Source organism: Pelodiscus sinensis, chromosome 5 (genome assembly GCF_052426305.1).
Source record: "Pelodiscus sinensis isolate ZL-2025 chromosome 5, ASM5242630v1, whole genome shotgun sequence".
Classification (NCBI taxonomy): Eukaryota; Metazoa; Chordata; order Testudines; family Trionychidae; genus Pelodiscus; species Pelodiscus sinensis.
In genome coordinates, this window is record NC_143056.1 from 108,179,076 (window position 1) to 108,193,097 (window position 14,022).

The 14,022-nt window shown below is 47.2% G+C and overlaps 1 protein-coding gene across 17 annotated transcripts in view; it reads left to right on the forward strand.

Annotated features, from left to right (window-relative positions):
• The window catches only part of DENND2B (DENN domain containing 2B), a 340,796-nt gene that overhangs the window by 218,783 nt on the left and 107,991 nt on the right, over window positions 1-14,022 (forward strand). For all 17 annotated transcript variants that reach the window (XM_025189962.3, XM_025189963.3, XM_075927977.2 and 14 more), the window contains one exon: window positions 11,942-12,090. In XM_025189962.3, the coding sequence (XP_025045747.3) occupies window positions 11,942-12,090 (149 nt within the window). The remainder of the gene's footprint in view (window positions 1-11,941; window positions 12,091-14,022) is intronic.

Sequence of the window (14,022 nt, forward strand, 5' to 3'; positions counted from 1 at the left end):
CGGAGCGCTAGTGTAGCGCCTATGAAAGTTAGTTCAAACTAATGTCCGTTAGTTCGAACTAACTTTGTAGTGTAGACATACCCTAACATAGTTCTCAACTGGTATAGCTGTGGTGCAGATAAGAACATAAGAATGGCCATACTGGGTCAGACCAAAGGTCCATCCAGCCCAGTATCCTGTCTGCCGACAGTGGCCAATGCCAAGTGCCCCACAGAGAGTGAACCAAATAGGTAATGATCAAGTCATCTTTCTCCTGCCATCCATCTCCACCCTCTGATAAAGAGGCAAGGAACAGCATTCTTTACCCATCCTGGCCAATAGCCATTTATGGACTTAACCTCCATGAATTTATCTAGTTCTCTTTTAAACCCTGTTATAGTCCTAGCCTTCACAACCTCCTCAGGCAAGGAGTTCCATAGGTTGACTATGCGCTGTGTTAAGAAGAACTTCCTTTTATTTGTTTTAAACCTGCTGCCTGTTAATTTCATTTGGTGGCCCCTAGATCTTATATTACGTGAATAAGTAAATAACTTTTCCTTATTCGCTTTCTCCTCACCACTCATGTATACCCTCTATCATATCCCCCCTTTGTCTCCTCTTTTCCAAGCTGGAAAGTCCTCATCTCTTTAATCTCTCCTCATATGGGACCCGTTCCAAATCCCTAATCATTATAGTTGCCCTTCTCTGAACCTTTTCTAATGCCAATATATCTTTTTAAGATGAGGAGACCACATCTGTATGCAGTATTCAAGATGTGGGCAAACCATGGATTTATATAAAGATAATAAGATATTCTCCGTCTTATTCTCTATTCCATTTTTAATCATTCCTAACATCCTGTTTGCTTTTTTGACTGCCACTGCACACTGCATGGACTTCTTCAGAGAACTGTCCACGATGACTCCAAGATCTCTTTCCTGATTAGTTGTAGCTAAATTAGCTCTCATCATATTGTATGTATAGTTAGGGTTATTTTTTCCAATGTGCATTACTTTACATTTATCCACATTAAATTTCATTTGTCATTTTGTTTCCCAATCACTTAGTTTGGTGAGATCTTTTTAAGGTTTTTCACAGTCTGCTTTGTTCTTAACTATCTTGAGCAGTTTAGTATCATCTGCAAACTTTGCCACCTTACTGTTTACCCCTTTCTCCAGATCATTTATGAATAAGTTGAAAAGGATTGGTCCTAGGACTGACCCTTGGGGAACACCACTAGTTACCTCTCTCCATTCTGAAAATTTACCATTTATTCCTACCCTTTGTTTCCTGTCTTTTAACCAGTTCTCAATCCATGCAAGGATCTTCCCTCTTATCCCATGACAACTTAATTTACTGTACCTTGTATGTACTGTGTTCTATTAATTCATATTTAAACCCTAAACTCCTATGGCCAGATTCTCAACTATGGTAAATTGGGATATCTTCAGTGACACTGAGCTACACAATCTACACTGCTGAAAATATGGTCCTAGGTACTATGTGATATTGCAAAGATTTTGTGTTCTGGTCCATGTACTCTGAAAGTTCCTCCTAGAATGCATTCAGGCATCAGGTTTCTCCCCAGAAGATGGGGACACTGGTACGTATGAGCATAGCAGGTAAAATGCATGTGCTGTAAGCTGTCTTAGGCATATCTGAAGTGTTGCTTTAGCATCATTTCAATGCATGTGACTGTCTGACTCACTGCTGAGCTGCTCTTCTTGCTTTCAGTGGGGTAGGTGTCCTGGACTGTGAAATAATATGTACAGACCACCCCATTCACTCACAGCTATATGCCAGACAGTGCATCCCCCTACATCTCCATTTGTGATTCTCCAGCTGCAGCAGAGGTAAAATTCCCTGACCACTTTGCCCAGCTCCTTGCTTGGAAAACTACTTTTCTTCGTCTTCTGCAAATGTGGTTGCTGCAGCCTAAAGGCAGCCCGAGTTGGAAGCAAGGAAGGGCTAGTTCACGGTAGGGATGTAATAGTGTAGTCCAGTGTTTCCCAATTCTATTCGTCCGCAGAACCCCTAGGGTTGCCTTTTAAAAAAAAAAGGCCCCTGCTGCGTTTTGTCAAGACAAAAAAAAAAAAGAGAGAGCCCTGGCACCACTTTGTCTCTTTAACAGGCCCCCTGCCCCAGAGGAATGCCGTCACTTTGCGGAGCACCAATTGGGATCACTGGTGTAGTCGATTAACCAATATGCAAAAGCATATAGGTTAATGCTATAGACTACATACATTCTCTCCCTCTGCCAGTACATTTTTAGCAGGCTGGCCAGCAGCCTGGCTCAGTCCTGACTTGTGCCAGGTCTGGGCTCCTCAGGAGTGGGCTCAGAGCGCTCTGGCTGCTGGTCCCACCCCCAGGTACTACAGAATAGTTGAGTAACTGATAAGAATTCATGACGTTACTCGACTACTTAATTAAGCGATATTTAACATCCCTAGTTTGGGGTATATGGATGGGGGGAATGTGAGAATTGCTGTGGGAAGGAAGCCATATGTCGGCCCACATGCCTGACTTCACTGGGGCACTATCCAATCAAGAGGATGCCAAGGTTAGGTGCAGCCCAAAAACAAGCATAGGAGTTGATAGCTGAGATCCTGTAGAAACCTGTTCCCCAAAGAAAGAAAGTGTGTGTTGATATCTCAGTAGCAGCACATACAAAAGAATTCCATGATGTGCCCAAACATATGTTTCCTTTCAGCTCTGCCCTGTTCTCTCTGCCTCCACCTCTTTCTTTACCCGCTCCTACTATTTTTCCCCCTAAGCTTCTGTACATGGCTACTAGTTTCCCTCCAGTCCTCACTTTAATGGCCACTGGAGCAATTTCCACTACCAGCTGTAATTTGCCAATTCACTGTGATCTAAGAATCAGTTTGGTTTTTGTTCTGACTACACTGTGGACATGCTATTCGTGCTGTATTGTACAGTAAATGCCCCTGGAGAGAGCTTCATACTTAAGTCATTTGGTCTCTGTTACATTTGAGTCTTTTTAGTGTAAAGAAATGTGAAGGGCGGTGATGAAAATGTATTCAGCATTCTGTGACTCACTTGTTTCCCTAGAATAATTCTCTCTCTCCAAGTGGGAAAGACCCCGATCCATTCCACTGCCCTGTGTAAATGGCGCAGGCATCTGCGTGCAGTTTTTCTTTCCACCATCACATTTTTCACTTTTCTCCCTGTGAAGTTGGCTTGCTTAGTTTGACTCTGGTTCCCGTTTGCCAGGTCTTATGGGCTGAGCAGCGGAACATTCTGTGCTGCTTCACAACTCTGTGGGGCTCTACAGAGCATCACAGAATGAAGAATTACAGCAACCAGCGGAAACGTATCGATTCTTAAGCTCCAAGGCATTTCATTGCTCAAAGAGGGCTGATTATTTTGCCATGACTTTTTACCATGGACCAATTGTTTTCTTGCCAGAGACCATTCTGCAGATAAATGTACTGTAGATTTACCATGCGTTACCTCACCAATCCTGTGTGTAAAACTCAAGGAAATGGGAAACAAAAGAGGGCTCGTAAAGGGAGCTGATCTGCAAGTATTGACTATGGGTATGAATAGCTTTTGCCAACAGTTTACTAGTTAATGTGACAGTATATAGTCACAGGGCCTGATCCGCCTCCTGTTGGAGTCAATGGTAATCTTTCCTTGTCTCAAATGGAAGCTAGATCAGCAACATGTGGAGAAAGGAATCTTTCTCTTTGGTTTCCAATAGAGGCGCCCATAAGGGGAAATCATCTTCTCCATTACAAATACCAAAAGGAGGAAATCAAGAAGGAATCTACCCAGTAACTATCCGGAATGCCTATGTGCTCCCCTCCTGCACAAAATCCAGTTGTAGGTAAAAAATCTTCATTTGAGCAATAACTGCCGAATGACTATTCTTCTCCTTAGTTCATTGCAGCAGTGGGAGTGTGGCATGGGTTGGGACTCAGGTCCAAAAGGCTCTAGAGTTTGGGGGAATGTAGAGATCAAGTTTATGAAGCCATGGATCCAGTCCAAATGCATGAAGGATGGCCACTGTTGGGACACCCCATTTTGCTGTTAGGTGGCCTAATAAGCAGCCCCTTGCCTCCATATCACTTTTTCAGGCATTTCCGTCATTGTGAGAAGGTGGCTCTGCATGGGATGCCCCACTGCAGCAAGCCATGACATAACATGGTCTACTTCAGTTTTCAAGAGCCCCATAACCATAGTCCTGAATTCCCCCAAGACAGTGCAAACAGTACATTCACTCGTCCATGTCCATGTCTACCAGTACACCTTCTATAGCTTCCAGCGTGTTGCAGCCCGTCCTTGGAAGAATGGCTGTGATATCTCTCACCATACCTCATCCCAGCATCTTTAGCTGAGGTGCTTCCCTTTCCCTTTTCTTCCCTCCTCCTTCCCCCACTTTTCCTTCCCAGGGCAGGTTCTAGCTTTCACCTGAGGACATCAGCAGGCTCACCCTCCCCTCTGCCCCGGCCCTCTTTGGCCTTCTGGCTTCAGCTCAAAGAGACAGCACACTTTCTCACTGATGCTCTGAGCCTTCAGCCCTCTCTGGCTCGGAGCATTGTACAGGTTGAACTTCTCCAGTCCAACACTCTCTGGTCCGGCAAAATCCATGGTCCAGTATAATTTTAGTTAGCCAGATGTCCACTTACCATGGGTGTGGCCAAATTTCCTGGGGTCCCATAAAGTTTGTTTACAGCCACCAGTCCTGGATTTCAGTGTTCTGTGCTGTTACTTAGCTATAATTTACCCCTAAATGTCTTCTAAGAGCCCAGTAAGCTGTGGAATTGTTGGTGATGCTGCTAGACAGTATTGACCTCCTGTGGTTTGGCAAATTCTGTGGTTTGGCACCGGTCAGGTCTCAATGGTGCTGGACTAGAGAGGTTCAGCCTGTGCATGTTACCCTTTGACTGGTTTTCTCTCTCTCAAGCTTGATCTAGCTTGACTGCTCAACCAGGGGGCTCTCATTGCTCCCTCCTGAAACTCTCAGCCTTGCTTGACTCTTCCTTTTGATTCTGGGTTCTCACTTCTCCCCTGCTGAGCTCTGATCTCACCCTTGCTTTTGGGTTGTCTCTCATTTTTAACTCCAGGGGTCAGCCCCACTCTCTCCATTGCACCAAAGGAGGCTGCAGCAAGAATGGAGCCAGAAAGCTGGGCCAATTTCATTTAAGGGCCTATTACAGAGGGATGAATCTTAGCTTGGCAGCATCACTCCTATCCCATAGCCATAGTAGCACAACAGGATCAATAACTCCACTATCTGTCAACTCCCAGTGTCCCTAAGGGTATGTCTACACTACAAAGTTAGTTCGAACTAACGGACATTAGTTCGAACTAACTTTGATAGGCGCTACACTAGCGCTCCGTTAGTTCGAACTTAATTCGAACTAACGGAGCGCTTAGTTCGAACTAGGTAAACCTCATTTTACGAGGATTAAGCCTAGTTCGAACTAGCTAGTTCGAATTAAGGGCTGTGTAGCCCCTTAATTCGAACTAGTGGGAGGCTAAGGCTTCCCAGGTTTCCCTGGTGGCCACTCTGGCCAACACCAGGGAAACTCTATTGCCCCCCTCCCGGCCCCAGAGCCCTTAAAGGGCCACGGGCTGGCTACACAGTTTGTGCCAGTTGCAAGGCTGCCAGCACCCGTGCCAGCAGACCCTGCACCTGCCACACTATGAGCCAGCCACCCGAGGACACCCAGCCCTCCACTGCTCCCCAGGACCAGGCTGGCGGCTCCCAGGAGCCTGCCCGGGGGCGCAAAAGGCGGGCGCCCACTTGGTCAAGTGCAGAGATCATGGACCTCATCGAGGTTTGGGGGGAAGCCTCCAATGTCCACGATCTCCGCACTAGCCACAGGAACGCGGCCGTCTATGGCCGCATGGCTGCCAGCCTGGCCGCCAGGGGCCACCAGAGCAGCCGGGAGCAGGTGCGCTGCAAGGTCAAAGACCTGCGGCAGTCCTACTCCTGGGCCTGCCAGCCAGGGGCCGACCCGGAGGCCTGGCCCCACTTCCACGCCCTGGACCGCCTCCTGGGGGTTCATGCCGTCCCTGCCCCCCGGGACGTGATAGACCCCGGGGCAGAAGGACCGCTCCAGGAGATGGAGGAGGAGGAGGAGGAGGAGGAGGGCTCTGAGAGCCAGGAGCCTGCCGCCAGCTTGCCCGGGACCCAGGACCCCCGAGGCACCCCACAGAGCCGCTCGCCTGTGTCGTCCGAGGCCGGGGAGGCGTCCACATGTGAGTACCATCGTGTTCCCATTATGTGTACGGGGGGCTGGGGCGAGAGGGAGCCCCGGGACCGTGCGCCTGGGCCTTGCCCACCAAGGAGCAGCAGCTGGGGATCCTGCAGGGGCCCTGGCCTTGCAGAGGGGAGGTGGGTTTCACACACCTGGGCCCCTGGGGTAATTGACCGCTGGTCTTGTAGCACCACAGCTGCAGCACCTGGGCCTGCAGGGCACACCACACCGCCTGCAGCAGCTGCCCGTGCCCGGGCAAGCAGGAGAGCCAGGAATGAGGAGGAGTACCAGAGGTGGCACCTCTGGTTCATGGATCACCAGCTCCGCACCCAGGACCACTGGGTCCAGGAGGACCTGAGGCTGCACCGGAGGAGTCTGGAGGCCCTGGAGGAGCAGGGCCATGCCCTGCGAGGTCACCTCCAGAGCCTGCTCGACCGCTTCCCATTTCCTCCTCCTCCTGCTCCCCCTGCTCCCCCTCCTGCTCCCGCTCCTGCTTCCGCTCCTGCTTCCTCCACACCCCCTGTCCCTCCTGGCCCCCCCCCCCACAACCATTTCCCACCGACGCCCCCGGACCCGCAGTGTGGCGAGACGGGAGAGGCAGCCGGACTCCCACCCCTGAGCTTTCCTTTCCCTTCCTCCCTTCCCTCCCCTTCCAGCTCCCTCGTCCCAGGTTTCCCCCTCCCCTCTCCCACCCTTATTCCTCCCTTCCCCCACCCCAGTTATGTTAAATAAACAGACGTTTTTGTTTGAAAAACAGGTGTCTTTATTTTACAGTAGGTAGGGAGGGGAAAGGGGAAGGGGGGTAGGGTGGAAGAAGGCCCCAGTGGGGCATGCAGGGAGAGGTCAGTCCTCCTCCTCCACCAGGAAGCTCTCCCACAGGGCTTCCCGGATCCGGACGGCCCCCCGCTGGGCTTCCCGGACGGCGGCGGTGCGGGGCTGACTGTAGTGTCCAGCCATGCGGTCAGCCTCAGCCATCCAGGCTGGCAGGAAAGCCTCCCTCTTCCGCTCACACAAATTGTGGAGCACACAAAATGCTGCCACCACGGGAGGGATGTTGTGCTCGGCCAGGTCCAGACGGGTGAGGAGGCATCGAAAGCGGGCTTTCAGTCACCCGAAGGCCCCCTCCACCACGATGCGGGCCCTGGTCAGCCTGGCATTGAAGGCCTGGCGGGAGGGATTGAGGTGCCCCGTGTAGGGCTTCATGAGCCAGGGCTGCAGTGGGTAGGCGGCATCCCCCACCAGGCACACGGGCATGTCCACGTCCCCGACCCTGATGTGGCGGTCGGGGAAGAAGGTCCCGGCCTGCAGCCGCTGGTACACGGAGGAGTTGCGGTACACCCGAGCGTCGTGTGCTTTGCCGGACCAGCCCACATTAATGTCCGTGAACTGTCCGTGAACTGTCCCCGGTGGTCACACACGGCCTGCAGGATCACGGAGAAGTACCCCTTGCGGTTGACGTACCGGGACGCCTGGTGTTCCGGGGCACAGATGGGGATGTGCGTCCCGTCGATGGCCCCCCCGCAGTTGGGGAAGCCGAGGGCGCCGAAGCCCCTGATGACGGCGTCCGGGTTGGCGAGGCGGACCACCCTGTGGAGCAGCACCCGGTTGATGGCCTTGACCACCTGCGGAGAGAGACACAGCAAAGCGCCAATCAGTGGGGTGCCCGGGTGGCTGGGAGCGTTCGTGCCCTGGCAGTGCCCCGCGCCCCACTCCCGGAAGCAACCCCCCTGGCAGCGTGTAGTATGGCCGGGACAGACCGACCCCTCCGGTGCGGGGCGCTTTCGCCTCCTCCCGCCCCCCCTTTGTCCCTGGGGCGGCCCATCCCCTCCTCACAGCCCCCCTCCCCCCCGGCTCGGTGGCCGACGAGTGCCATACCTGCATGAGCACCACTCCGACGGTGGATCTCCCCACACCGAACTGGTTCCCGACTGATCGGTAGCTGTCCGGCGTGGAGAGCTTCCAGAGGGCGATGGCCACCCGCTTCTGGAGGGGGATGGCGGGCCTCATGCGAGTGTCCCTTCTGCGCAGGGCAGGGGCGAGCCACTCGCAGAGCTCCAGGAAGGTGTCCCTCCTCATCCTGAAGTTCTGGGTCCACTGTCGGTCCTCCCAGCGCTCCAGGACGATGCGGTCCCACCAGTCGCTGCTGGTGTCCAGACGCCAGACGTGGCGGGGCACGCCGGTGCTGGGGCGCCGCTGCGGCTCCTCCACGGCCCCCAGGGCGGCCAGGCAGAGAGGCAGGGGGCTGACGTGCACCAGGTGGTGCCAGGCAGCCTCGAGCCTTTGGTGGCAGGCTTGCAGCAGCAAGACCAGAAAGTGCACCAGAAGGTGCAGGGCGAGCTCTGGCTCCATGTTGCCACCTGCGGCGGCCCCCCCGAAGGGAAGCACCGACACAGACGGGCACACAGACCAACGCTTTGCTGTCCCTCGGCGAGCAAGGAAGCAGGAAAAGCTGAGAACCGGCTGTCCAGGGGGAGTCCCTTTAAGCTCGAGCCTCAGATAGCCTCAGACAGCAGCCACACAAAGCAACTACTGACCTGATGCCCTGCCAGAACCTGTTTCAGCTGCCCTTAAATGCCCCCCTGCGTCCAATCAGTGTGGACGCGCTAGTTCGAATTAGCAAAACGCTAATTTGAACTAGTTTTTAGTTCTAGATGCGCTAGTTCAAATTAGCTTAGTTCGAATTAACTAATTCGAACTAAGTTAGTTCGAATTAGCGCTGTAGTGTAGACGTACCCTCAGTGACTTTAGCATGGGCAGTCACAGAATACACAGTGACAGTCAATGCTGCTTCTCTTTCAGCCTGCTTGTAATCTGGGTAGTGAGGCAGGAATGGGTTCCCATCAGCCTTTCCTACATATTCTTGATTCCATTCATTTCTTTTGCATGGTGCAAGGAAAGAAGGAATAGCAAAGGACTATATTGAGCGGACAGGAACCCACTTTCTGTGGGCCCAGCGAAGCTCTTTCTTCAAATTGGTTTTGTTCTGCACCATGCATGAAGGAGAACATATGGACTAAAAATTGTTGCTAGCCAAGGCTTGAAAAGTGAATTAGACCTGAGAGAATGAAAATCCTCTCAGAATTTCCCTGAGTTACACCAAGGAGGAATTTGGCCGGAGCACCTCTTTGTGTAGAGAGCTCACATCAGAGGATGTTGCTGTGGTCTGTATCACTTTGGTAATACTGTGCCCTTTTTTTCCCCTGTCAAAATACTCTTGCCGCCTGTCTCTTGTTTTCCTGTTTCACTCGCTTCTTGGACTTTATTGAATTTGAACCATTCCATGTTACTTAAGGTTGTGAAAAAAGAAGACAAATAGTTACCTACCAACTGATAGGCTCATTCTGCTTCAGGCTTTGGATGCTATACAAGCCAGTGTGATAACATTCATTTTGACTGGAGCACATGTGTTTAACCATTGTCTAATGTATTTGGGTATTTTGAAGTCTCTTAATCCATTCTGAAATGCTTCCTTGACCCATACTTGACTCACTGGCTTACAAGGGTTTTTATTGTAGTAGCTACAGTCCAATTTGCTGTGAGTAAGTAAAAAAGGCATTTTGCAAAGTTGACTCATGATGATAAACATAACAATAACTAGAGCTTCATAATTTAAAAAATCTTAGCTTTACCGATAACAGTATTTGGGTGCAATAGTCATATTATTTTTCTTACTGCAAAAGTTGCCACATTGGTATGACTGGCAATTCTGGGTTCTCTTGTAGCATTTGTGACTTTAGATTTATTTTGTATAGCATCTCTTACCCCAAAGCCTTTAATTCTCTCAACTGTCTTTCATTTAAATCTAAAGATGTCGACTGTATAGTCTGTAGCTTCACTAATATAATATGTACAATCAGATCCCATATTCATGAGCTAATCATCTATGGCTGCCAATTTAAACATCTCTAGCATCAGCCATCCAGTCTTTCTAATTAAAATTATACTAAAATATTAATTCTCATATGCATATATATATAACCATATGTTATTATGCTAACATATATATGTTAATATATTTATATATAAAATATATAACATATATTATACTAAGTTATTAATATATATTATAACATTTATCTATCTGTCTGTTTGTCTGTCGCACTGTCCCAGTTTAAATGCTGTACTTCAGTATTTCACATTATTGATGTAGAAGCATATCTTTTTTTTTTGTCCATCCCCTTGATGCACCTGTATGCATGTGCATGTGATATATACTGCATGCAAAAATTAGTGCTAATGCAATGTTAAAGCAAAAAAGAAAAAATACACTTAAGTATTTTACAACTAAGGTTGAAAGCTCAGCCTGAACTACTACCCTCCTATACACAAGGAGACAATATGATAAAGTGGTTAGAAAATTGGTCTGGGAGTCAAGTGGCATGAGTTGTAATCCTGGTGGTTCTGTAGGTCTGTTGTCAATTAACTTGTTGGTGCCTCAGTTTCCTCATTGTAAAATAGGGATAATTTTGCTTGCTTTTTGTAAAATGCTTTTACATCTCTAGTTAAAAAATCTTTTATGATCACATATTAATTATTAATGTATTATAACTTTGTATCATTATCATTGTCAATGAATGCTATGTGTACTCCAAACTGAATTTCTTTTGCACCCTTACATGTAGTAAGTTGCATTGCAGTATATACAGTGTAAAGATTGGGCTTTATTTTTAAGTCTTGGTAAGGTCTCCATGTCATGAAATTTGATGCTCGCCATTTTCGGATGATCCGCTGGTAACTGTGAGACGGGGATGGTCCTGACCACGGATAACCCGAAGTTCTAAGATACATCACTGATAAATGACCTATTTTCACAAGTTCATGATAACTAACATTCTTTATCCAACTGTACTCATCATTCATCTTTTAACTTAGGACCCTCAGGGAGAAGTGCACTTGTCCTGAGTATACTGAGAAGGTGGAGCTCCATACCTCCTTAAAGAATAATGGTTGCTCTTTTATTATCAGACTGTGAATCTAGATCACGAAATTTGTGTCCGGATATCAGCATTACTGTTCACAAATTTTGGTCCGTCTTTAGTCTAAGGGTTAGAATAATGATTTCCCCAGAAGTCATGTTTAATGAACTCATTATTTGGACCTCGTGAACTATGGAGAAAACTGATTTAGACAAAATTAGAAGATGGAGAAGTATTTAATTGGGGAGTAGGAAGTATTTTTAGAGATGACTTTGAGAATGCAATATGTGGTAGAAGAAAACAGTGACCCACACTCTTCTGCTTGCCTCATCTTTCACACATTTTTTAAATTCTTTTTTGGAATTGTCGGGTTAAGATCTTAGTCCCTCTTCATCTTCTCTGGCAAGAGGCCATAGAGGTAATGTAGTAAGTAATAAAGGTTGTAATATCTGTAATTATGGCAGTGTGATGAGAACAGAACTGTTCAGTGCTATTCATTACATTGGGTGAAGGGCTGCTACGGATGTGTGAAATGCAGCAATATGTTTTAAAATAGGTAGGTGCTCCAGTTTTTAGACATTAAAATTTGCCCAGCTGTGGATGCTCAGAAGCAAGTCTTGTGAAATCTTTGCATTTTTTTTTTTTTTAAACTTCCGACATCATAGCCAAATTCTACTCCAAATACTTCCAGCTGCAGTTGAAACGATGACTCATGCTGAAAGCTGAGGAGCTTTGCTATGACTCTTTCACTTGGTTCACATGATTTTTTTTTTTTACATTCCTGTCTGTTTTTCCTTTCTTCAAAAAAAAAATGAGAAGGCGAGTCACCCAAGGAAAATCCATACGAGGATGTGGAGCTAAAAGGCCGTCACGCAGGCCGAAAATCCCAGCAGCTCTCTGAGAATTCCCTTGATTCTTTGCACAGGATGTGGACTCCGCACGACAGGAAGTACACATCACCTCCCCAGGTAATTCAATACTTCTTAAGAGTATAAGCCTTCATTTCTTACTGTGATTTAAGGTATTTTAACCTTTTGCAAGAGAATCAACCATAGCATAGCAGAAAAAATAACTGAATCTGAGTGAGAAAGCATATAAAGAAAAACGGTTTAGATAAAAACTTAAAATAATTGCTGTTAAAATGTCAGACCATAATCTAGATAATCAGCATCAATTTACTATAAAGGTTTATTGTTTATTGTAACGGGGAGGGATAGCTCAGTGGTTTGTGCATTGGCCTGCTAAATCCAGTGTTATGAGCTCAGTCTTTGAGGGAACCATTTAGGGATCTGGGGCAAATCTGTCAGGGATGCTACTCAGTCCAGCCATGAGGACAGGGGACTGGACTTAATGACCTCTCAAGATCCCTTCCAGTTCTACGAGATAGGTTCATCTCCATATATTATTTTTTTACTTGGTACAATTCTAATGGTATTGAATATATTAATTGCTAATATTATTGGAAAGTCAGTTCTGATCCCAACACCCTTTGCAGTGAATAAGAGTCTTTCCGTTGATGCACAATGTATCACACTTTTCCCCCATAAAAGAACAACAACAACAACAACAACAACAACAACAACAACAACAACAACAACAACAACAACAACAACAACAAAAGAAATAGAAAAGCCTGAATTGCTACATTCTGGTACTAAGTTGGCTAGAATTGCCTGAACTATTCACAGTACAGTGTAAAGACCAAGAAGTCAGTCAAGTCTGCATTTTGTGGAGAATTTCCCAAAGTAGTCTAATTTTGTGTGGCAGTTGTGAAATGATGTAGGGGTTTGTGCATTACAGGACAGTTTTCACTCCAAAAGATCCTATTCTCAAGCACAGACGTAGATTTAAAATATATGCATATATCATGTTAAAATAACATGCATATATTACTTTGACATTCAAAATTTCATGTGTTTTTGCAGTCTCATTTCAATATAGTGAAATGGCCTCAAACCAAACTGGGACTATTTCATCGCTAAATCAAATGTTTTGGATCTTTTTGGCACCATAGTCCATAAAACGTGGTGCCAGCATTCGCAGTTCACATGATGCTTCAATTATAAAATAGGAGCTCTGGCAAAAAAGGAGGACTAAGTAAGGGCAGCAAAGGGTCACTGAAAAGACAGTGACAGATGCAGAAGAGAAAACAATTTAGCTGTAACAGAGATGAAGTTACCACAGATGATATGATGATTTATTTGTGTTATGGTTGCACTTTGAAGCCCCAATTAAGACTTGCCTCACTATGCTTAGCACTGTAAGACACAGTCTTTGCTCCCAGGAGCTTGCAGCCTAAAAGGACAAAGAATGAGTGAGAGAAAGGAAGGATTATTCTCCCCATTTTACAGGTGGAAGGTGAGGCACAGGTTGATTAAATGAGTGGCCCAAGGTCACAAAGGAAGTCTGTAGTAGCAAAACTGGTAGTTGATCCCGAATCCCCAGAGTCCTAGCCCAGTGTCATAGGCACACAACTGTCCATCCACTGATAACTTTTTTTTGAAACGGGACAGAAATTTGAATTAAATTCTGACATGGTTATGTTGTCCTGTTGCCTATACAAAGCAAGTAGGAGACTACTGTGACTCATCCATGAACCTGTAGGATTCACCAGTGGTTAAAAGTAGAAAAGTCACCATCTCCTGACAAACATCAGCTTTAGCTACAGTTCTTCCCCCAGTATTTCCAGTGCTAGCCACATCACTTGTATTCCCTTAACATCATACATCATCATTTACAACATGGAAGAGATCAGGAGGTCAACAAGCTTTGGCCAATCATCTCCCAACAGAATTCCTTTCACTAAGCTGTGCACTATTGATGATTTTTCTGGCGTGAAGACTTGTGGTAAGTAGAGAGCTTTGAAAGTCTGGTCTGCGAGCCCTCCGAGTCCCACTGTG